Here is a 24,934-nt window from a genome sequence, read left to right as displayed (position 1 = left end):
GGGATTATGTTGATTGACTCTGTTTTCTTCAGGTTAGTGGATGCGCTCAAGCTGCAGGACCAGCTGAAGGCTCCTGTGAAGACCTTGTCAGAGGGAATAAAGCGAAAGGTACGGGCAGGGCTTGTTGTTGCTCTGCAAGTGCCGTAGATGGGAACCAGAGGGGCTGTTCCTCCCGTTGCAGCTGTGCTTCGTGCTGAGCATCCTGGGGAACCCGTCAGTGGTGCTTCTGGATGAGCCGTCGACTGGGATGGACCCCGAGGGGCAGCAGCAAATGTGGTGAGGTGCTATCATGAGCAACCTCTGCATGAGTGTATTGATCCTGTGAAAACTGGCCTGCAAAATCATTGTTTACTTAGAAAGGGAAAGACACTCACAGTATCAGGAAAAGCAATATTTTAGGAAAAAAATTATCTGATTTCAAATCACAACCAGCTTTTATTGAGAAGAAAAAGCTATATTATCTCACCCTAATATTTGCTCGAATAATTTTTGTGTCTGTGCCTACATGGAACATTTTTATACAGCCAAATCAATCTATAATTAAGCTTTAAATCTTTCTGCAACATCACCTGATATACAATTCCTATGGAGGAAAAAAAGAAACATTCTAAATCTTCAATATATTTTAAAATTATTTTTGGGAAGTTTCTGAATTCTGTCATTTTGTACCTATAGGGAGTATGTCATGATTATCAAGCTTTTTGGTAAATTCTCCTAATTTTCTTTGTTCCTACTGCATTCTCATAAATATTTCTGAACTTAGTATTTTTATAAACAGCATCTTACCCAATATCATTTTCTACGTTCTGAATTATATACTCTATCCAATAGTTTGGTTTCCGTGCCTGTCATCCCTACACACACCCCTTTTTTGTCTAGTCTGAATTCGCTGCATGTTTTATCTTTGCGTCGATGGAAACTTCTTTTAAAAATTCCAAATACCTTGAGCATTCCCATGAGTTCACGTTTTCTCTTGACTTAACTTTAGGCAGGTGATTCGGGCCACCTTTAGAAACACGGAGAGGGGCGCCCTCCTGACCACCCACTACATGGCAGAGGCTGAGGCGGTGTGTGACCGAGTGGCCATCATGGTGTCAGGAAGGCTGAGGTGAGTGCCTGTCCAAGCCGGCGCTCAGCCCCCAGGTTGTGTGCTGTGAGCAAAGTTTATTTCCCTGCACCAGGCTACCCATTGTGAGGAGCTAGCATGGTTGCTCCCAACTCTATGTGGCCTTACTCTGGCCTCCAGAGGCTGAACATCACAAGCCATACATTTTTCTCTTTTCTTGCTTGACTTTATCCTTCTGTTACCTTCAGATGTATTGGTTCCATCCAACACCTGAAAAGCAAATTTGGCAAAGACTACCTGCTGGAGATGAAGGTGAAGAACCTGGCACAAATGGAGCCCCTCCATGCGGAGATCCTGAGGCTTTTCCCCCAGGCTGCTCGGCAGGAAAGGTAGACACAGGTGTTTTGTTTTATCACAGTCCTTGGTTTTTGTTTCCATATTTCTGCTATGATGACGGAATAAGAGCTTTATCTTCTCATTCTTTAACTCTATGGTAATTGCAAGTACTTTACTTAAGAGAAAATTCAATTCCAAGGGCTCCCACAAGAGGGAAATAAGAGAACAAAGTGCTGATTTGAAAGCTGACTCTTGTAAGAGAATCAGCATGCATGGGGGCTCTAACGTGCCAAATACTGATGCATGCATGCGCTTAGGTTATCTCAGGGGTTCCTTCTAGAGGGTAAAACCATCCCTCATTAAAGGAAATCACCTGCATAAAGCCCATGCCAGAGTCCCAGGCATCAGTCAAAGCTCAGTGAATGGTGTCTCTTAACATTTCTATATATTATTATCAGTGAAATCAACTGAGGCTCAGAGTGTGGAGACAGGAGTAGAATCTAGTTCTTTTTACTGAAATGCTACTCTCTTCTCACTAAGAAGAAGGATAAGAAGTTCTGCTTCTTCCCTTCATAAGGCATAGGGGCTGTTAATTTCCTTCCCTTTGTCTTTCATTCCTCCTCTTAGTAGATTGACTTCTTGTTGATCAAAGAGCACTTACATTATGAGTGTCTCTCTAACACCACACAGATGTGACTATTTAAACAGATTGCTGACGATATTGTTGCTCCTTTTCATTTTTTTATTTTTATTTTTTGAGACAGGATCTCACTCTGTCACCCAGTCTACAGTGCAGTGGTGCAATCACCGCTCACTGCAGCCTCAATCCCATGGGCTCAAGTGGTCCTCCTGCCTCAGCCTCCATGGTAGCTGGGAATACAGGCACACACCACCATGCCTGGCTAATTTTTAAGTTTTTTTGTGGAGATGGGATCTCCATCTGTTTCCCAGACTGGTCTCAAACTCATAGGCTCAAGCAATCTTCCCTTCTTGGCCTCCCAAATTGCAGTGGTTACAGGCATGGGCCACCGTGCCTAGCCTTGTTTCCCTTTTTAGACTTGTACCCATCGGGGTTTCAACCTTGACACCTGGAGTTCAGCCTCACTGTCTTCTCTTCGCAGGTTCTCCTCCCTGATGGTCTATAAGTTGCCGGTTGAGGATGTGCGACCTTTATCACAGGCTTTCTTCAAATTAGAGATAGGTAAGAGTGACTGTTTAGAGACAAAACTCTGGGAAACAGATAAGCCTAAATCTGACATAGAACCAGTATTTAAAAAATACATAAACATAGAATTATGCTGTTACATCATTAATACATTACTAAGACTGCTAATCCAGTGTTTTTCCATAAGGGGTGATTTGGCAATGTCTGGGAAGATTTGGGGTTCTTACAAGTGTGGACAGAGAGGTTGGATGCAAGTGGTTTCTAGGGGGTGGAGGCCAGGGATGATGCTAAATACCCTACAGTGCATTGGTCAGCCATCACAGGAAAGAATGATCAGTCAAAACGTCATTAGTGCTGGGGCTAAGGTACCCTACTGTAATTGAACAAGGCTCTGGGAGAAAGAGACCATTTACATTCAGGGGTAGATTATCCACAAATTCATACAAACAGAAACATATGAATTTGGTTTTTGCCTCTATGTATTGTTTTATAGCCATCTATTGATAGATGCAGATAAGGAGGTTCCTGTCTCTGTTTAGGTGTGTTAATCTGTAACTCATTTTAGGCCCTTGGATTTTGGTCTTTGCATACTGCATCAATGTATCAGGGGCTTGGTTTTTCCCTGTCATGTTAGTGTATGAAATCTGATGAGTTAGTGTATGAAACCTCATGCCCCTTCTTGAGCTGTACTTTCTGGCTTGTCACCTGCCTTCATCAGAGGCCTCAAGCATCCTAGCTTTTTTTTTTTTTTTTTTTGAGAAAGAGTTTTCCTTTGTCGCCAGGCTGGCAAGCTGGAGTGGTGCAGTGGCACAATCTCGGCTCACTGCACCTCTGCCTCCTGGGTTCAAGCAATTCTCCTGCCTCAGCCTCCCGAGTAGCACACACCAGCACACCCAGCTAATTTTTGTATTTTTAGTAGAGACAGAGTTTCAACATGTTGGCCAGGATGGTCATCCTAGCTTTTAATGAGATTCTTCTTGAGACAGGGTTAGGATCACCCAAATAGGTTTTTGTTTCACTTTCTCATCCTGTTGGTCAACCTCACCCTGTGGTCTATGTGGCCGTTTTTCACATTGACCACACTGACCATTATGCCCCAATGGCTGGTTGGCATCTTTCCAGTTGGAAGGATTCCGCAGTGAGATCAACAGGAAGTATTTTATAATGGATTAGGAGCAGAGATTGATGTTTCAGGAAGGCTGCCTCCCTAGAGGCTTTTTAAAAAAGGCTGCTCATGTTTCTGCTTTCTTTTTTCTTTTTTTTTTTCACATCACATACTTAACATTTATTTGTGCTGAGAATATTTTAGATTTACCCACTTAGCAAGTTTCAAGTATACAATAAATTATTATTAACTACAGTCATCATGTTATACAGTCAATAAATCTGAATTTATTTATCCTGTCTGACTGAAACATCGTACCCTTTAACCAATATTGCTCTATTCTCCCTACCCTCTATTGTTCCCTTCCCTTCCCTCCACCCACCCCTGGCCATCTCTTGGCAACCATCATTCCACTCTCTACTTCTGAGTTTGACTTATTTAGGTTCTACATATAAGTGAGGTTATGCACTATTTGTGTGGCTGTGCCTGGCTTATTTCACTTAGCAAAATGTCCTCTAGATTCATCCATAACACGATTTCCTTCCTTTTTTTTTTATTTTTATATTATTATACTTCAAGTTTTAAGGTACATGTGCACAACGTGCAGGTTAGTTACATATGTATACATGTGCCATGTTGGTGTGCTGCACCCAGTAACTCGTCATTTAACATTAGGTATATCTCCTAATTCTATCCCTCCCCTCTCCCCCCACCCCACAACAGGCCTTGGTGTGTGATGTTCCCCTTCCTGTGTCCATGGGTTCTCATTGTTCAATTCTCACCTATGAGTGAGAACATGCTGAGTGAGTTTTCTGAGAATGATGGTTTCCAGCTTCATCCATGTCCCTACAAAGGACATGAACTCGTCATTTTTTATGGCTGCATAGTATTCCATGGTGTATATGTGCCACATTTTCTTAATCCAGTCTATCATTGTTGGACATTTGGGTTGGTTCCAAGTCTTTGCTATTGTGAATAGTGCCACAATAAACATACGTGTGCATGTGTCTTTATAGCAGCATGATTTATAATCCTTTGGGTATATACCCAGTAATGGGATGGCTGGGTCAAATGGTATTTCTAGGTCAAGATCCCTGAGGAATCACCACACTGACTCCCACAATGGTTGAACTAGTTTACAGTCCCACCAACAGTGTAAAAGTATTCCTGTTTCTCCACATCCTCTCCAGCACCTGTTGTTTCCTGACTTTTTAATGATCGCCATTCTAACTGGTGTGAGATGGTATCTCATTGTGGTTTTGATTTGCATTTCTCTGATGGCCAGTGATGATGAGCATTTTTTCATGTGTCTTTTGGCTGCATAAATGTCTTCTTTTGAGAAGTGTCTGTTCATATCCTTTGTCCACTTTCTGATGGGGCTGTTTGTTTTTTTCTTGTAAATTTGTTTGAGTTCATTGTAGATTCTGGATATTAGTCCTTTGTCAGATGAGTAAATTGCAAAAATTTTCTCCCATTCTGTAGGTTGCCTGTTCACTCTGATGGTAGTTTCTTTTGCTGTGCAGAAGCTCTTTAGTTTAATTAGATCCCATTTGTCAATTTTGTCTTTCGTTGCCATTGCTTTTGGTGTTTTAGACATGAAGTCCTTGCCCCTGCCTATGTCCTGAATGGTACTGCCTAGGTTTTCTTCTAGGGTTTTTATGGTTTTAGGTCTAACATTTAAGTCTTTAATCCATCTTGAATTAATTTTTGTATAAGGTGTAAGGAAGGGATCCAGTTTCAGCTTTCTACATATGGCTAGCCAGTTTTCCCAGCACCATTTATTAAATAAGGAATCATTTCCCCATTTCTTGTTTTTGTCAGGTTTCTCAAAGATCAGATAGTTGTAGATATGTGGCATTATTTCTGAGGGCTCTGTTCTGTTCCATTGATCTATATCTCTGTTTTGGTACCAGTACCATTCTGTTTTGGTTACTGTAGCCTTGTAGTATAGTTTGAAGTCAGGTAGCATGATGCCTCCAGTTTTGTTCTTTTGGATTAGGATTGACTTGGCAATGCGGGCTCTTTTTTGGTTCCATATAAACTTTAAAGTAGTTTTTTCTAATTCTGTGAAGAAAGTCATTGGTAGCTTGATGGGGATGGCATTGAATCTATAAATTACCTTGGGCAGTATGGTCATTTTCACGTTGTTGATTCTTCCTACCCATGAGCATGGAATGTTCTTCCATTTGTTTGTATCCTCTTTTATTTCCTTGAGCAGTGGTTTGTAGTTCTCCTTGAAGAGGTCCTTCACATCCCTTGTAAGTTGGATTCCTAGGTATTTTATTCTATTTGAAGCAATTGTGAATGGGAGTTCACTCATGATTTGGCTGTTTGTCTGTTATTGGTGTATAAGAATGCTTGTGACTTTTGCACATTGATTTTGTATCCTGAGACTTTGCTGAAGTTGCCTATCAGCTTAAGGAGATTTTGGGCTGAGACGATGGGGTTTTCTAGATATACAATCATGTCATCTGCAAACAGGGACAATTTGACTTCCTCTTTTCCTAATTGAATACCCTTTATTTCCTTCTCCTGCCTGATTGCCCTGGCCAGAACTTCCAACAGTATGTTGAATAGGAGTGGTGAGAGAGGGCATCCCTGTCTTGTGCCAGTTTTCAAAGGGAATGCTTCCAGTTTTTGCCCATTCAGTATGATATTGGCTGTGGGTTTGTCATAGATAGCTCTTATTATTTTGAGATATGTCCCATCAATACCTAATTTATTGAGAGAATTTCATATTCAGCCAAACTAAGCTTCATAAGTGAAGGAGAAATAAAATCCTTTACAGACAAGCAAATGCTGAGAGATTTTGTCACCATCAGGCCTGCCCTAAAAGAGCTCCTGAAGGAAGCACTAAACATGGAAAGGAACAACCGGTACCAGCCACTGCAAAAACATGCCAAATTGTAAAGACCATTGAGGCTAGGAAGAAACTGCATCAACTAACGAGAAAATAACCAGCTAACATCATAATGACAGGATCAAATTCACATATAACAATATTAACCTTAAATGTAAATGGGCTAAATGCTCCAATTAAAAGACACAGACTGGCAAATTAGATAAAGAATCAAGACCCATCAGTGTGCTGTATTCAGGAAACCCATCTCACATGCAGAGACACACATAGGCTCAAAATAAAGGGATGGAGGAAGATCTACCAAGCAAATGGAAAACAAAAAAAAGGCAGGGGTTGCAATCCTAGTCTCTGATAAAACAGACTTTAAACCAACAAAGATCAAAAGAGACAAAGAAGGCCATTACATAATGGTAAAGGGATCAATTCAACAAGAAGAGCTAACTTTCTTAAATATATGTGCACCCAATACAGGAGCACCCAGACTCATAAAGCAAGTCCTTAGAGACCTAGAAAGAGACTTAGACTCCCACACAATAATAATGGCAGACTTTAACACCCCACTGTCAACATTAGACAGATCGAGACAGAAAGTTAACAAGAATATCCAGGAATTGAATTCAGCTCTGCACCAAGCAGACCTAATAGACATCTACAGAACTCTCCACCCCAAATCAACATGTTTCTGCTTTCAAAAGCATTCCCTCCCACCTCAAATTCCTCCTGCAGTACTTAATTTGCTAAAAGTGAAGTTCTCATTTAGGGGGAAAAACAAAGTATTTATCAGAGTTTCTTGCTCCAATATGTGAAGACGACACAAAGTACAAAATGTGGAGATGTAAGCTAGCATTTTTTCCTCCAAATGTTCTTGGACACCGTTACATTCTCAGGTGCAATACACTTATTGAAGGGGCTAGGCACGGTGTCGTCCAAGCCAACTGCCTGCTCCATGGCAATCCTTTTACCTTGTTGCATAGTTTCATTCTTTCCTACCACCAATCTCTGCTGGGTAATGTAAACTCCAGCAAAACCCTAGCCTCACATGCCCCTTCTTGGTCAGACTTGCTTCGAATTTGAAGACCTATAGCTAAGAAGGTGAAATGGTCAATTTTATGTCTTTTCTTTCTCTATTTCCTCCATGACTCATAAACGAATGTTTTGGGCCTCTCCAGGGTGTAGTGTAAGTGGAAAAAAGAAGAGATAATATTGCATCAGAGCTTGATCTGATCATTAGAGCTATGATATCACATTGGGGTCTCCAGTATAGAAATGAAGAATTGCTGGCCCTTTCTTTCATTGGGTACTTTTATGGGTTCCTTGATGACTTTCTTTCCCCCCCTCATCTATTACCTCTGATTACAGCTCCCCGGGGTGGGTGATGCATCCTGCTTTTGGCTCCTGTGACCACCTGGCGGCTCCTGTGACCACCTGGCAGCTCCTGAGTCCCTTCCTTGAAACCCCTTTCCCTTTCCAGGTGATCTTCTCAAGATACCTCCCCTTTGAAATCCATGAGAAACACACAAGCATCTTTGCTTCTCTAAACTCTACAAGTGCAGGGAAGTCAGCCACCCACTGTATTTCTTCTTCACATGTTTCCAGATATAAGATAGAGACTAGTCCTATGTCCAAGGAAAGAAGAAAGAAAATGCCACAGCAGTCTGACACTGTCCAAAAGAAATATTTGCCTTCCAGTCTCATTTTTCCATTCATTATCTTCCTCTTCTTATGTATCTACATGGTTGAGGTCTCAGTCATGGTCCAAATTGGTATAAGATGGTAAACTCAAAATAGGATAATTCAAGGAACGTTTGTTTATCAGAAGACTCTGCAAAGGTACATGGAACAGTGCAACTACCTGAGACGAGAAACAATAGAAGTGTTACCATTCTTAGGTCCAAAGGGACTAAGAGAGGAAGCAATGACCTGAACTTGAGGGTAGAGTCATGTAGAACTTACTACCTTGAGAGAAACAAGGCACACACTTGGTGTCAGGGAGGAAGTGAAAGAATAAATGCCTTGACCTCCTGTCTCCCCTGTCCTTCCTAATGGGCTTGCCATTGGTGATGTCCACCAGAAGACATCTGTTACATCAGCCTTTGGAGTAGACAAGAATGAGGGCTGGTACAGAGGGGTACGTGGTCATCGTCTAGCACAGAGGGTACCATCTCTTAGCTTGTTCTGCACAGATGCTCTGGAACCTCTGATATTGCTTTCTAGTTTTGTGGTGCCTCTACCAATACTCTAGATGAAAGGGATGGAGTTTCCTCCTGTTATATGACTATATCGCGTTTGCTTTCCCATATTTAGTCTAAGAATACTTATGACCTTATCTTTTATGTTTAAGATCTACTTGTATGTATTTTGGTTTGTTACTTGGTAAAACTCACTGAAAAAAAAATAGAATTCCTAATGTATGCTCATTCTTATGCAGTTAAACAGAGTTTTGACCTGGAGGAGTACAGCCTCTCACAGTCTACCCTGGAGCAGGTGGGTCATTTTTAGTGATTCTATATCATCCATGGAATATACATGTATAATGCATTCGCCTGGAGCTGCAGGAGGCAGTATGGCATTGTTCTCCTCTCTTTATTTCTTTCCTTCCTTTTAGGTTTTCCTGGAGCTCTCCAAGGAGCAGGAGCTGGGTGATCTTGAAGAGGACTTTGATCCCTCGGTGAAGTGGAAGCTCCTCCTGCAGGAAGAGCCTTAAAGCTCCAAATACCCTATGTCTTTCTTTAATCCTGTGACTCTTTTAAAGATAATATTTTATAGCCTTAATATTCCTTATATCAGAGGTGGTACAAAATGCATTTGAAACTCATGCAATAATTATCCTCAATAGTATTTCTTACAGTGAGACAACAGGCGATGTCAGTGAGGGCGATCATAGGGCATAAGCCTAAGCCATACCATGCAGCCTTTGTGCCAGCAACCAAATCCCATGTTTCCTACTGTGTTAAGTTTAAAAATGCATTTATTATAGAATTGTCTACATTTCTGAGGATGTCATGGAGAATGCTTAATTTTCTTTCTCTGAACTTCAAAATATTAAATATTTTCTTATTTTTTTGATTAAAGTATAAATTAAGACACCCTATTGACTTCCGGGTAAGGGGAGTCAATTGATTACCCAGCAGCAGAGTATTTGCTTTTTATAATTCCCTTTTTAAATACTTGTTCTTAATTCACTGGTTTTCCTTTTCTGTCATTTTTCAGAGTTTAGATTGTGAGTCCATGTTTTGTCTGTTGTGCCTATAAAGGAAATTTGAAATCTGTATCATTCTGCTATAAAGACACATGCACACGTATGTTTATTGCAGCACTGTTTACAATAGCAAAGACTTGGAACCAACCAAAATACCCACAAATGATAGACCGGATAAAGAAAACGTGACACATATACACCATGGAATACTATGCAGCCATAGAAAAGGATGAGTTCATATTCTTCACAGGGACATGGATGAAGCTGGAAACCATCATCCTCAGCAAACTAACACAGGAACAGAAAACCAAACACCGCATGTTCTCACTCATAAGTGGGAATTGAACAATGAGAATACATGGACACAGGGAGGGGAACACCACACCCTGGGGCCTGTTGGGGGAATGGGGGCTAGGGGAGGGATAGCATTAGGAGAAATACCTGATGTAGATGATGGGTTGATGGGTGCAGCAAAGTACCATGGCACATGTTTACCTGTGTAACAAACCTGCACATTCAGCACATGTATCCCAGAACTTAAAGTATAATAAAAATAATTTCAGTAAGAACCTGATCAAGTTGAACATGTATATATATGTTATATACAAGTTTGAAACATATTTCTGTTTTTATATGTTTTCTTATGATGCAAGGGCATACTCTTATGCAAATAATTAAAACTTCATAGGTCTTAATTTCCCATATCTCTATATATTATTATGACCTATCCAACTGGTAACCCTATGAACACCTTAAAATAAACTTGTATACTCTTATTTAGGTGAGTTTTTCTTGTTAATAGTATTATTATTGCTATCTAATTGAATACTTGAAGGAAGTTGTGTGAAAGACCTTGGCTTTGATTTTAGTTCTTATATTCTTCTAGTTTTTGAAAATAAAACACTTCCATCAACCCGTAAGAATATTCGTATGAGACCTTGGGCCAAGGGCCCCAGACTTCTTATTTTTTTAAAAAAGAGACATTAATACTGATCCTACTGAGTCACTTGACTTTTATAAGTCACAAATGAGTTGATACAAGTCAACCCATTGAAAACTATAGTTCACTTTACGTACATCAGTAATAGAGTGTTTCTTGCAATGAGCCAAATTTCCAAAGACTGTGCCATTATCATTGTATATAAGGCCTATGCCTTAAATAAGACTTGATTTTATAAGACTGGGTTCATCCGCACTAATGACACACTCAGACTCAGGACTTCAATGAAGCAGTTTTCAACAAGAAAGTGTCAATGCGCTATATGTTGGGAGCTGATGAAGAAACACATCATTTCAGTATTCTAAGAGTATGTTCCCAAAGCTAAAAAAAAATGCCAATAATAATCTCAGTGAAAGTGTGTTAAGCAAAGGATTTATATCCAACAGTTCTATAAAAGAAAGTGAAATAGTAAACTTGAGCCACATAAAAATTCTAGAGCTATAGTAATTTTGGAAGCATAATATGATAATGGCAATATTATCATTATTTATTAGACTAAGAATACACATTATAACTAGGTTCTGTACATATATTGATTATTTTATGCAATCTTCATAATAACATTACCAACAAATATTCTTATTTATATTTGGCACTGTGAGAGGCAGAATTTCCAAAATGGCCCAGTAGAGATCTGCCTCCCTAATCTCTGGACCCTAAGAATATGACACAATATTGCTCCATCGTCTCTGTTATATTTCATGACACCTTTGACATTAGGAAAAGAAAGATTATCTCTGTGGGCCTGATCTAATCATCTGATGCCTTAAACGTAGAGAGCTTTCTTAGAATAGTGGCAGAAGGGGAAGTCATAGAGATTTGAAACATGAAGACTTGTTGCTCTGTGTCTGTTTTTGAAGATGGGAGGGTCATGGGGAAGGAAGGTGGGTGTCCTCTACTGTGGTAACTTAAAGAAAACAAACAAAAGAAAAAGAAAACCCTGAACTGCCACAGACCACCGTGAGGTATTAAGATATAGAGATTGTTGAGATTTAGGGGTTGGTTACAACAGATAGTCAGCATTACATCGACTAGTACAGTAGTTCATGCCAAGAAAACAATGAAAGCAAAAACCTAGGGTAAGAATCTCTCAAGCATGCAGGGCACTGATGCAATTGCAATTGAACTGTTCCATGCTTCCTGTTGCCAGTCCTTACCTGGTGCAGAACTCTGCAAGAGTGATCCTTCCTACTGTCTTCCCACGTGTTTATCTGTGTTGACTCTCTGGCTAGTGGATACTTCCTTCATTCTCAGTGTATTCACATTGCACCAACCTGAAAGTGTCTAGCCAAGCAATAGTAACTTGCCTATTACTAGTGCTAAAATAAATTATCTTCTTGTTTTGATTTACTGAGTTATATTCATGGAAATTGCAAAGCAAAAGAGTGGAAATCTTGTGCTAAAATCACTGTCTTGACTGGGTGCAGTGGCTCACACCTGTAATCCCAGCACTTTGGGAGGCCGAGGCGGGCGGATCATGAGGTCAAGAGATCGAGACCATCCTGGTCAACATGGTGAAACCCTGTCTCCACTAAAAATACAAAAATTAGCTGGGTGTGGTGGCGCGCACCTGTAGTCCCAGCTACTTGGGAGACTGAGGCAGGAGAACCGCTTGAACCCAGGAGGCGGAGGTTGCAGTGAGCTGAGATCCCACCACTGCACTCCAGCCTGGCGACAGAGTGAGACTCCATCAAAAAGAAAAAAACAGTCACTGTCTTGAAATGAAACTCTTATCATAAGTTGGTGGAAATATTTTAATGTCTCCTCCAAACCCCTCTTCGGACACAATCCAACCCAAGACACAATGCCTTTGGATGAGTTTATCCTTTAACTTAATATAAAAAAACTAGGAAGGAATATCTCCACTTAGATTAAAAGTTATATTGCATGAATGTTTGGAGTATTTGAAATAGAAGGTAAGAATAACTTATTTTGAAGCCTAAATAAATGAAAATATTATAAGGATTATAAAGAAATAATTTTAATGATACTTAGTTTATTCTTATATGAGATGTGAGTTTCTCAACAGTGGCACGATTGACATTTTGTATTGGAAACTTCTTTGTTGGAGTGGTGGTGGGGGAGGCTGTCCTGTGAATTGTGAAATATTTTGCAGCATCTCTGCTCTCTTATCCACCAGATGGCAGTACCACTCCCCAAGTGTGACAACCCAAAATATTTCCAGAAATTTCCAAAATCTCCCCTAATCCGCTAGATTTATATGTTATTTAAACCAACTGCTCGATAATTTTATCTTTAGTAAAAAAATGAGGAATTCAGAACAGTTATCTCCTTTATTTAGAAATTTTGGGTTCTGTGCTTAGCACATTCGGCCAACCTGCAAAAATTGTCCTTTGAGAACAAATCTAGTAAATTAGCAATACGAATGTTCAGTAATTAATAGAAATATCTATAGACATTGGAATACATTTTGTTTGACGTTCACGTCCCTTTGAATATTTTCAAGACGGCATGGGCCTCAGTGATGTCACATAATAATCTGTAGATTATTTCTGTGAGGGAAAATAAAGACCTCAACAAACTGTAGTATATACGGAATCAGCGAAACTTCTGACAAAGCAAGTGTGGCAAAGACTGTTGAAAATAAAATGAAGTCTCTCTTTCTGGGGTGGCACCGTAAAAAGCCATTCCTTGGGTTGTCTTGACAGGAAAGGTTAATGCTGAAGTGGATGTGTTAGCTTACCGGGAAAAAAAGACCTTGACTCAGCACCGACTCCTCACGTAAACCCTGGGAGTGCATTTAAACCAGAGCTACACAATAATCTTAGAATTCTTGGTGGAAAAGGACCTCGAAGGCTGGACACACACCTGTAATCCCAGCACTTTGAGAGGCTGAAGTGGGAGAATTGCTTAAGGCCAGGAACTTGAGACTAGCCTGGACAATATAGCAAGATCCCATCTCTACCAAAACACACACACACACACACACACACACACACTCACACACAAACACCTTTTTAATTAGCCGAGCACAGTGGCATGAACGTGTAGTTCTAGCTACTCGAGAGGCTGAGGTGGGAGGGTGGCTTGAGTTCAGGAGTTTGAGGCTGCAGGAAGCTATAATTGCACCACTGCACTCCAGCCTGGGCAATAGGTGAGACTCTGTCTTTTAAAAAATAAAAATAAAGGACCTCAGCGATCCTACTGTGATTTGCTTATTTTACAAATGTAGAACCTGACAAATTTCATTACTTGCTCTTAGAGAATAGAGAGACGTTTATCTCAGGTCACAGTAAACTTTTGCAGACTTATTTTTGGGACTTTTGCAGACATTTTAATATCTCTTTACATATAATAAAATATAAGATTGTAACTAGAGGCTGGATAATGGCTTACAGTTCTTCCCTCACTAATAGATGCATAGTAAATCATAATGAGTTTGACCAGGAGAAGAGTCTCTTTTATGATTGGCTTAGTTTGAATTTTTACCCTTCCCTGTATAGGTTCATGCTTTCCTAGAACCACACTGCCCAGTCCTTCATTTAGGATCCTTAATGCTGAACAAATTTTAAGGTGGAGCCCATTGACTGACATGGTTGAGTTCAGGAAGCAATGAGCTGAAAATGGTGGAAAAGACTGTCCTATTAAAAAAAAAAAAGGATGGAAAATTTAAGCAAAAATGTTTCTATCAGATAATGTGGATTTCATATTGTCCTTTTTATTATTTATCTTCTGCTAAACTCATGTGTTATTCTAACACTTTGAGTAGCTCCATTTGCTAAATATTTGGTTATTATCTCACTATTTTGAAACTCTGTCTTGTTAATTATGTCATTCATTTTAGATAATCAAAAGAGAACTTACAGTTTCAAGGCCCATCCATACTTTGACCTGCCTTCCAACCCTAACTAACTTCATCTCCTTTCTTTATCACTTAAACTATATTTTCAAGGTCACATTTTGCCTTCCCCCAAACCCATCCTAAACTCCCAAACTCAAGTCTTGCAGTTTTCCACTTTTCCAGTCGGAGCTGAGCATTGCTGGAGAAAATCATTTATCATGCTTACCGAATGCAATAGATAGAACAGTGTGTATATGTATTTAATTTGCATCTGTCAATATACTGCAGGATTAATGTCCTTGGGGATTCAAGACACATGAAAATTGTATAGGTAATGTTGTTTTGGCTTAGAAAAAATAAACTCTACATTCTTAAAAAATGTCCCATGTTACATTTTTCTCAACTAGGATTCTGATTAAATTTTACTCCTATTATTAAAATTGAAAATCTTTCTCAACACCCTAGAGAGTAGGTATTCTACGTTGCTAATCAGAAGATTGATATTCTTAAAGCTCAGCTGAACATGTGTTAGGTTTATGAACACTAAGTAATAAAATAAATGAACTATGACTTTAAAATATGTTTCCAAAGAAAGTCTAGACCACAGCAGGATTCTAGGCAGATACCTGGAGTTTCATGTGCTGCAGGCCAAACCAGCTATTCCCTCCTGCTCCCACTCCACTACCACAAACTAAGGAACAATCTTCTCAAAGACAGTAATTGGAATTGATTATGCACCTCCCACTAAAAAAGCAAGCAGGCCAGGTGCAGTGTCTCACAACTGTAATCCCAGCACTTTGGGAGGACGAGGTGGGTGGATCACGAGGTCGGGAGATGGAAACCATCCTGGCTAACATGGTGAAACCCTGTCTCTACTAAAAACACAAAAAATTAGCCGGGCATGGTGGCCAGCACCTGTAGTCCCAGCTATCCGGGAGGCTGAGGCAGGAGAATTGCTTGAACCTGCAAGGCAGAGCTTGCAGTGAGCCGATATTGTGCCACTGCACTCCAGCCTGGGCAACAAAGCAAGACTCTGTCTCAAAACAAAAACAAAAAAACAAAAAAAAGCAAAAGCAAGCAAACCCTTTCTAATTGACCACATCAAGTTTCTGTTTACTGAAATCATCATTAAAAGTCTAAGACTCCCGGATTATCCATCAGCACTAGAACTCTTATCCGCATGTAGTCTTCTCATCCTTAGATCTTTGCCTTCCACTTTGTTCAACCCCACCCATCTGACAACCAGAGAAAGCTGAGCCTTAGCTAATAATTCAACTTCATTTGGAAGGTGTAAGTCTAGGGCAGTGAGCGTAAGAAAAAGGGGAAGAAGGTAAGGAAAGATATGAAACAGATTTTATGTGTGCTGCTGGGCTGGCTGCTGCTCCATCATGAGCTGAGAAAAAAGCAAGCCGGTTGCTAAGCCAGTATGTTCACTCACTTCATAGGATTTCTCTGGAATGGCTGCAAGTGGGTACTTGCAGATGTAGTCCATGAAAGAAAGAAAGAAAAGTAAATTTATCTTCCAAGCAATATCCTATTTCTATTTTCCTGTTGTATAAGGTTTAGCCCACAGGGTATTAGTTTTCATGCTTTTTAAAGATTTCCCCCTTGGGAAAATGGATCCGATAACAGATTGTGTGTTGTTAAGTCACAAATTGAGGGCCAGCCCTTATCAATAAGGCTTGGCAGGCAGAGAATAAAGGCCACCAGACCCAGGGCTATACCTGGGATTACAGTCCTTTTGGAGAGCTCTGCAAGAGCACCAGCAAAGGGGGATATGGCAGTACAGCCTGGCAGGTGGGTGGTGGCTTTCTAAAGGAGGAGATGGGGCTGGGTGCAGTGGCTCACGCCTGTAATCCCAGCAATTTTGGAGGCTGAGGAGGGTGGATCACCTGAAGTCAGGAGTTCGAGACCAGCCTGACCAATATGGTGAAACCCGTCTCTACAAAAAATACAAAAATCAGCCGGGTTTGGTGGGAGGCATCTGTAGTCCCAGCTACTCGGGGGGCTGAGATGGGAGAATTGCTTGAACCCGGGAGGCGAAGGTTGCAGTGAGCCAAGATCATGCCACTGCACCCCAGCCTGGGCAACAGAGCGAGACTCCATCTCGAAAAAAAAAAAGGAGGTGGAAGGGGACATCACTATCTTATATAAATTGAAATGATTATAAGGGAATACTGTGAGTAAATGTTTGCCAACAGATCAGCTAACTTAGGTAAAATGGATAAATTCATATAAAGTCACAAGCTGGCAAAATTGACTCAAGTAGAATAGAAAACTTGAATAGACCTATAACATAAAGGATTAAATTAGTAATTTTAAAACTTCCTAAAGAAAATAAGCCCATGCCCAGATGACTTTACTGATAAATCCAAATATATATTTAAATAAGAATTAATACCAATTCTTCTCAAAGTCTTCCAAAAAATACAAGAAAAGTGATACTTCTCAACTTCCCAACTCACTTTATAAAGCTAGTATTACTCTGATACCAAAACCATACAAAGATATCACATGAAAAAGAAAACTACAGATCAGTATCTTTTATGAGTATAGATGCAAAAATCCTCAACAAAATACGAGCAAAAATAATTCAGCAACATACAAAAAAGATCATACACAATGGCCAAGTGGGATCCATCTCATAAATGTTAGTGGTTTAATATCCAAAAAAATCAATCAATATAATACATCACATTAATAAAATAAATGTCAGACGAAAACAGATGCACTAACAAACAATCTCATCAAAAAGTGGGCTAAGGAGGTGAATAGACAGTTATCAAAAGAAGATATACAAATGGCCAACAAACATATGAAAAAATGCTCAACATCACTAATGATCAGGGAAATGAAAATCAAAACCGCAATGTGATACCACCTTCTTCCTGCAAGATTGACCGTAATAAAAAAAAAAAATAGATGCTGACGTGGATTTGGTAAAAAGGGAACACTTCTATGCTACTGGTGGGAATGTAAACTAGTACAAACACTATGGAAAATAGTGTGGATATTTCTTAAAGAACTAAAAGTAGAATTAGCATTTGGACCACCAATCCCACTACTGGGTATCTACTCGGAGGAAAAGAAGTCATTACATGAAAAAGATACCTGTGCACGCATGTTTATAGCAGCACAATTCACAATTGCAAAAATGCGGAACCAGCCCAAATGCCCATCAATCTACGAGTGGATAAAGAAACTGTGGCATATATTCCATCATATGACGGAATACTCATATGATGGAATACTACTCAGCCATAAAAAGGAATGAATTAATGGCATTCACAGCAACCTGGATGGGACTGGAGACTATTATTCTAAGTGAAGTAGCTCAGGAATGGGAAACCCACCTTCGAATGTTCTCACTCATAAGTAAGAGCTAAGCTATGAGGATACAAAGGCATAACAATGATACAATGGACTTTGGGGACTCAAGGGGGAAAGGTGGGAAGGGGGCGAGGAATAGAAGACTACAAACTAGGTTCACTGTATACTGCTCAGGTGATGGGTGCATCAAAATCTCACAAATCACCGCTAAAGAACTTACTCATGTAACTAAATACCTCCTATTCCCCAAAAACCTATGGAAATAAAAAAAATTTAAAAATAAAACAAGTATCAAAACTACATAGTCATCTCAATTGAAACAGAAAAACATTTGACAAAATTCAACATTCTTTCATGATAAGAACAACAACAATGTAGGAACGGAAGGGAATTTTTCCAACCTAATGAAGGAAACCTTTGGAAAATCTGTATCTAAAAACATGCTGATCAAAGAATGAATGTTTTCCTCTAAGATCAAGAACAATAAAGGGATGTCTGCTTTCCACTCAACATTATACTCAATATTTTATCTAGGTGGTTAGTTAAGGAAATGAAATAAAAAGCATCCACTTCAATAAAACCTCTAATAACACTTCCCCAAAGAAGTTATACAAATGGTCAGTAAGCATATAAAAAGATGCCCAATATCACTGGACATTAGGAAAATGCAAATCAAAACCACAATGTGACACCACTTCACAGCTCCTAAGACAGTTATCAGAAAGGCAGAAAGTAACAATTGTTGGTGAGAATGTGGATAAATTAGAATAGTCATGTATTGCTGGTAGGAATGTAAAATGGTACAGCCACTTTGGCAAAGTTTGGCAGGTCCTCAGGATGTTAAACATAAAGTTACCATATGACAGCAATCCCCCACCTAGGTATATACCCAAGAAAGATAAAAACATATACCCATGAAAACTTGTGTGTGAATGTTCATATAGTACCATCATTCATAATAGCCAAAAAGTAGAAAAACCCAACAGTCTGTCAACTGATAAGAGATCAAATAAAATGTGGCACATCCATACAATCGAATATTATTTAGTGATGTAAAGGAATGAAGCAAAGGTACATACTCTAACACAGACGAACCTTGAAAACATTACACTAAATGAAAAAGCCAGCAACAAATATTGTATAACTCTATTTATGTGAAATATCCAGAATAAACAAATTATTAGAGATGGAAAGCAGATTCTCTCTGCAAGATAGTTCTTTATAATATGATGAAAGTCAGTGATATGGTTGGCTGTGACCTCACCCAAATCTTATCTTGAATTGTAGTTCCCATAATTCCCACATGTGGAGGGTCCTGGTTGGAGGTAATTGAATCATGGAGGTGGGTCCTTCCCGTGCTATTCTTGTGATAGTGAGTAAGTCTCATGAGGTCTGATGGTTTTATAAGAGGAAATTTTCCTGCGCAAGCTCTCTTCTCTTGTCTGCCACCATGTGAGACATGCCTTTCACCTTCCGCCATGATTGTGAGGCCCCCCCACCCACTTGACACTGTGAGTTTGTTAAACCTCTTTTGTAAATTGCCAAGTCTCAGGTATGTCTTTATGAGCAGCATGAAAACAGAGTAATACAGTCAGTCAACCAAGTACAGCTGATGCTTCTCGGCCACAGGACCTGGCTTGCAGTCACTAAAAAAGGAATTTTTCCCAAGAGTGATCATGTAAATTTCATATTCAACAGGCCAAGGATCACAATCTTTCTGGAAAACAGACTCAAGCAAGACAAGTCAAACATAACATAGAGATGACATAGAGACCATTTTCCTAAAAATAATGAGACTCAGGGATAAACTGAGTTTGTAGGTCACTTTCTTCAGATGTCCCAAAAGTAAGTTCTTTTTCTGTTTTGTTTGTATTATTCAATTATAAATGATTTCATATACTAAGTGCCAAACATCTCTAGAGAAATTATTTTTAAAACAATGAATTAATGTTTCTGAATAATGGCTGATATAGTCTACAAGAAAAAAAAACTTGGTTAATTATTAATTTTTAAATTTTTTAAACTATTATATCATGTTAAGACAAAAAATGCGAATATGTGAAGAAGCTGGGATTTTATGGACTGACTATGAGGAACTTAGTGAATCTTTTTGGTGCATTTGATGTGTGGATATGAACGTGGCTGCATTTACAAATCTGAGTTACAAATATACATACACACACACATATATATATATGATTTTATTGCACAAAAATTCACAGGCATTTTATATATACTTTCTATTGCTTTGAGACTTTTCCACCAATAATATTTAGAGAAAGGTTTTTATTGTCTCTGTTTTTCACTCTCAGACTTACATTTTTAAAACATAAGATGCTTTTCTATATCTTTTACTCTACGGGTACAATGTATTGAATGAGATTGAGAAATATGTACCTTTTCATTACAACCCTATTATTTCAAATATACATCCTTTGCTGTTTAGAATCGTTTCTAGTAAGCAGTTTTCTGCACTCATGGTGAATAGCAAAGCGTTTTCTTCTGACATGAAGATCAGCATGACAGGAGAATAATCAGAAACTTTACAGTTAGAAGTAAACCACGACATGCATAATAACAAGTCCATGTTATTATTTTTTATTTAGATATGAGCTACAGAGATTACATGAATCAGGGAATAAAAGAAAATGTAAACAGGAGGGGTAGTTTAATGAACTTGTTTATACTTCAAGACTGATTTACAATGGTAAGCCTAACCATTGCGAGTCAGACTCAGTTATCCAGGACACTGGGCGGTGGTTGATTCCACAGTTAGCAGATCACCTTTTTGGCCAGCTCACCCTCCTGTCCAGCCTTGCACAATCTCTTTAAGTGTCTACACAGCCAGGACCAATCCTTGGGGATCTTAGACGCCCTGACCTAATGCTTTTATTCTTGGACTAACTTCTTCCCTCCAAATGTTGTTCATGGGCTTTCTGACTTCTTTCTTATTTTTATTTTTATTTTTATTTTATTTTATTTTATTTTTTGAGGCAGAGTTTCACTCTGTCACCCAGGCTGGAGTGCAGTGGCCTGATCTTGGCTCACCACAACCTCCGCCTCCCTGGTTCAAGCAATTCTCCTGCCTCAGCCTCCTGAGTAGCTGGGATTACAGGTGCGTGCCACCACACCCAGCTAATTTTTGTATTTTTAGTAGAGATGGGGTTTCACTATGTTGGTCAGGCTGGTCTCGAACTCCTGACCTCAGGTGATCCACCTGCCTCTGCCTCACAAAGTGCTGGGCTGACCTCTTTACTTGGCCTGCTTGACCTAGATTTGCCTTTCAACCTCATTAAACAGCCAGATGTAGATTCTTCCTCTGGCAATACTCTTTGAGACTGCCTTGGCTAATGTGCTTCCTGTTGCAACTGGCCCCTAAACACCTTACCTGAGCTTTGACTCTAGTAAATAGCACTGCCTTGAGGGTCATCCTGCCTCATGAATGGGATGAGCGCTTCAGGCAGGGGCACAGCCACTCCTTATCTCCATGCAATATTCCATGATGACTGTGTAGATCATTCTTGGCCAACATGATGTAAAAGGAGGAGGCCACATCCCTCAAATATAGGACCTAAAACCCACGAGGGGACGTGGCGGAGGAGGGTCGCTGTCCACCCGGGGGTGTGGGAGTGAGGTACTGGATTCAGCCCATTTGGCCCCGACGCCTCTGTTCTTGGAATCCGGGTGCTGCGGGTTGAGGTCCCGGTTCCTAACGGTGGGACTGGTGTCCTCGAGATGAAATTTGGGGTTTCCTCGGGGCTTTGGTGGGATCGGTGTCCTCAGGATGAGATTTAGGGTTTCCTTGGGGCTTTGGGGATCTTCACCTAATATCCGCGATTATTTTATGAGAGGAGTGGTCTTGGCTGTCAGAACTGTATCCCTGGGGTGATATTTGGGAGTTACTGGAGTGATCTCTGAAGACCTAGGGCTATGAGCTGGAGCTGCTGGGGCTGAAATTTGGGGCCTCTGAAGTGGCATGGAGATTGAGGTCCAGAGAGCCTGAGATCTTGAGGGCTGACATTTGGAGAGATGGGGTCGAGGGTTGTCTTTGGGCCTTGACTGCTTTGGGCCTTTCTCACTCTCATTCCCGGGATGCTTTGCCAGAATCTCTGCTGGATTGGCCGTAACCCTGTCCCGGAGCGGGCTCACAGGGTCTGAAGGCCACGCACGAGGCAAAGGTAAAGACTCAACTGACATAGGCCATGACAGAGGTGCTGACTTCGTGCCTAAAACTTCTGATTCATTTATGCAAGCCTTGCCCCAACCTGCTTCCCGGAGTACCAATGTTCCTTCTAAAATCCCTTTTTCTTTGTAATTCACACAACAGTCTATTTTCTTAAGCAATTAAAACCTTTCATGAACACTTAAGTTGTACAGTTTTCAGGAGAGGCTCAGCAAATCAAAGTTGTATGGGATTTGTATGAGCTACGGAAAGATGCGATATTCAACTCTGCACTGAAACGTTTCCTTCTGGGAAAAGTACAAAACGTTAAACTGTAAAGTTTTTGCTGCAATAAAGTGTATATATAAATTCCTCCCTTGTGATGGTGAATTTTATATGTCAACTTATCTGAGCTATGGTGCCCAGATACTTGGCTGAACAGTAGTCTAAATGTTGCTGTGAAGGCGTTTTTTAGTTGGGATTAATGCTTAATCCAGCAGACTTTGAGTAAACCGGATTTCCTTCCATAATGTTTGTGCTTCATTCAATCAGTTGAAGACACTAAGAACACAGACTGAGGTTTCCTAAAGAATATGAAATTCTTCTTAAGACTGCAACCTAGAAACCTTGCCTGAGTTTCCAGCTTGCTGCCCTGTGGACTTTGGACTCAAGGCTACAATATCCACTCTTACCTGAATTTCCATCCTGCCAGCAAATTCTACAGATGTAGGATTTGCAGCCCCCACAATCATGTGAGCCAATTCTTTAATGTAAATCTTTCTCATTCTCTCTCTGTCATATCTATAGATCTATTTGCTATATCTATCTATGTATCATCTATTATCTATCATCTATCTATATCATCTATCATCTCTATCAATCTATCTATCATCTATCTATCATCTATCTAACATATTCATCTCATTGGTTCTGTTTCTCTACACAACCCTGACTAATAAACCCACCAAATTCTAAGAAGTTCTCCTACCCCTCCCAGGTGCAGCATACATTTCTTTTGCTACAGGTGAGAAGTGCTAGGGCTGTAATTTGCTGTTTCCACCGGAGGATGGGACTGGCCTATGACTGCACTTCTGCTTCCTGATTATGCATGCACAGGGCTCCTTTCAAGGGCCTCCAAATATAAATTCATTAGATTCATCTCTGCGTCTCTGCACTGCTAACTCCCTCACCAATATTATTTACCCACACACCAACCACACATGCGCATGCACACATGCATACACATACAATAAAAAACGAAAGTCATATTTGTGTCACATTTTTGGAAATGACAGCTGTTGCTCTGTCTCCCCGGGGCAGGGTGCCTGGGCCTGCCAAATACTGAGTACGTGGCAACAGCTCATCTGTGCCTGTTTTCACAAGATGCTGTTCCACAGCAATCCCCGCATCCCTATCTCAGCAAGCTCCAGCACCACTCCAGGGAGCCGTCAATGTCTAGAAGAATCCCATCCTCTCCAGACACTCTACAGTAGCATCTCTCAAACTATCCGTGCTGAAGGACTATTTTATTTCTAGTCTGCAGATGAATACTTTTAAAAAATATAAAACATGTACCACGACATTGCAGAAATGTTAAGTTGCTACAAAAGCTTCAAAAGCAAACTCTCATTTCTTTACTATTTCTTCACTGACCAGAAAGCAATCATGCTTTGAACAGAACTGTCCTAAGTGCCTAACACAGAGTGGCTGAGGATGGTGCCTAGGGCAATAGACAGCACTGATCAGGGAAGACTGTGCAGGAGGATGTATATCCTGGTGTGGCTCATGTTCCATATCATCTGCATCCTCAGGCTCGCTATGAACGAAGCCTCCAAAACAGGAAATATTTCTCTGCACCCCAGTTTTTCCCATCCAAGCACACTCACCCCATTTTTATTTAGTATGCCTGCCCTACTAATTGTAATCACTTTATAATCCAGGCCATTTTGATTCTCCCAGATGATCAATGACGGGAAGTTGAAGAAGACAGGCCATGGGTTTTTAGTCTATCTAAAGCCTATTCAAATCTCAGTTCAGAGGGAGACTCTTTCCCCCACCTTGTCCAAACATATTATGGTCTTTCCATGGTAACTGTGAAATCAGTTTATATATTTAATCACCTCATATCTGATTATCTACTCTTATGTATTATGAACAGAGAAGGTGGAACTAAATTTCTATTCCACAACAAGAAGGAGGTTGAGATTGGAAATTCTATACCCAATATCGCTGCAATTTCTTTTCTGGATACATCAGCTCGACATAGTTTCACACATGTGCACAAGGAGCCAATATTATTCTTGATATAATCTTTACATTGTCAAAAAGCATAGAAACATTGAGGTCCAAAATTCTATTCTATTTCAATAGTGTAATGTTTTTAAAGAAAAAATGTGAGGGTTAAGTTTTTCTTTTTATTTTATTTTATTTTATTTATTTATTTTTTTGAGACAGAGTTTCACTCGTGTTGCCCAGGCTGGAGTGCAATGGTGCAATCTCCGCTCACTGCAACTTCTGCCTCCCGGGTTCAAGAGATTCTCCTGCCTACGCCTCCCGGAATTAAGTTTTTCTTATAGGAAAAAAGGAATTTGATTGTCTCCTCACATCAAATTAGTGTAAATGAAATGACTCCTGTAATCATAAACAAATTACCCCTTAATTGTGCTAGATACATTAATTTCTAAAGGCTTTTATTTGTTGATGTAATGAAATGGTTAAATATTACACAGAATCTAAGTGGGAATACTAATGTGTTAAAATACATTTATGTCTATGTGTACTCAATGATTAGCTGCCAGTTATAAGTGAGAATATGCAGTATTTGGTTTTCTGTTTTTGTGTTAGTTCACTTAGGATAATGGCCTCCAGCTGCATCCATGTTGCTGCAAAGGACATGATTTCATTCTTTT

The 24,934-nt window shown here is 39.9% G+C and overlaps 1 protein-coding gene across 5 annotated transcripts in view; it reads left to right on the top strand.

The window, feature by feature from the left end:
- The window catches only part of ABCA9 (ATP binding cassette subfamily A member 9), a 98,293-nt gene extending 87,786 nt beyond the window's left edge, over window positions 1-10,507 (top strand). For all 5 annotated transcript variants that reach the window (XM_054670638.1, XM_016932826.4, XM_024350576.3 and 2 more), the window contains 7 exons: window positions 33-108; window positions 182-276; window positions 989-1,108; window positions 1,315-1,455; window positions 2,524-2,603; window positions 8,961-9,016; window positions 9,138-10,507. In XM_054670638.1, coding sequence (XP_054526613.1) covers window positions 33-108; window positions 182-276; window positions 989-1,108; window positions 1,315-1,455; window positions 2,524-2,603; window positions 8,961-9,016; window positions 9,138-9,236 — 667 coding nt within the window. In that variant the 3' untranslated portion in view covers window positions 9,237-10,507. The remainder of the gene's footprint in view (window positions 1-32; window positions 109-181; window positions 277-988; window positions 1,109-1,314; window positions 1,456-2,523; window positions 2,604-8,960; window positions 9,017-9,137) is intronic.
- Window positions 10,508-24,934: the final 14,427 nt, after the last annotated feature.

Source organism: Pan troglodytes, chromosome 19, assembly GCF_028858775.2.
Source record: "Pan troglodytes isolate AG18354 chromosome 19, NHGRI_mPanTro3-v2.0_pri, whole genome shotgun sequence".
Lineage (NCBI taxonomy): Eukaryota > Metazoa > Chordata > Mammalia > Primates > Hominidae > Pan > Pan troglodytes.
This window is presented reverse-complemented; position numbering and strand designations above follow the sequence as displayed.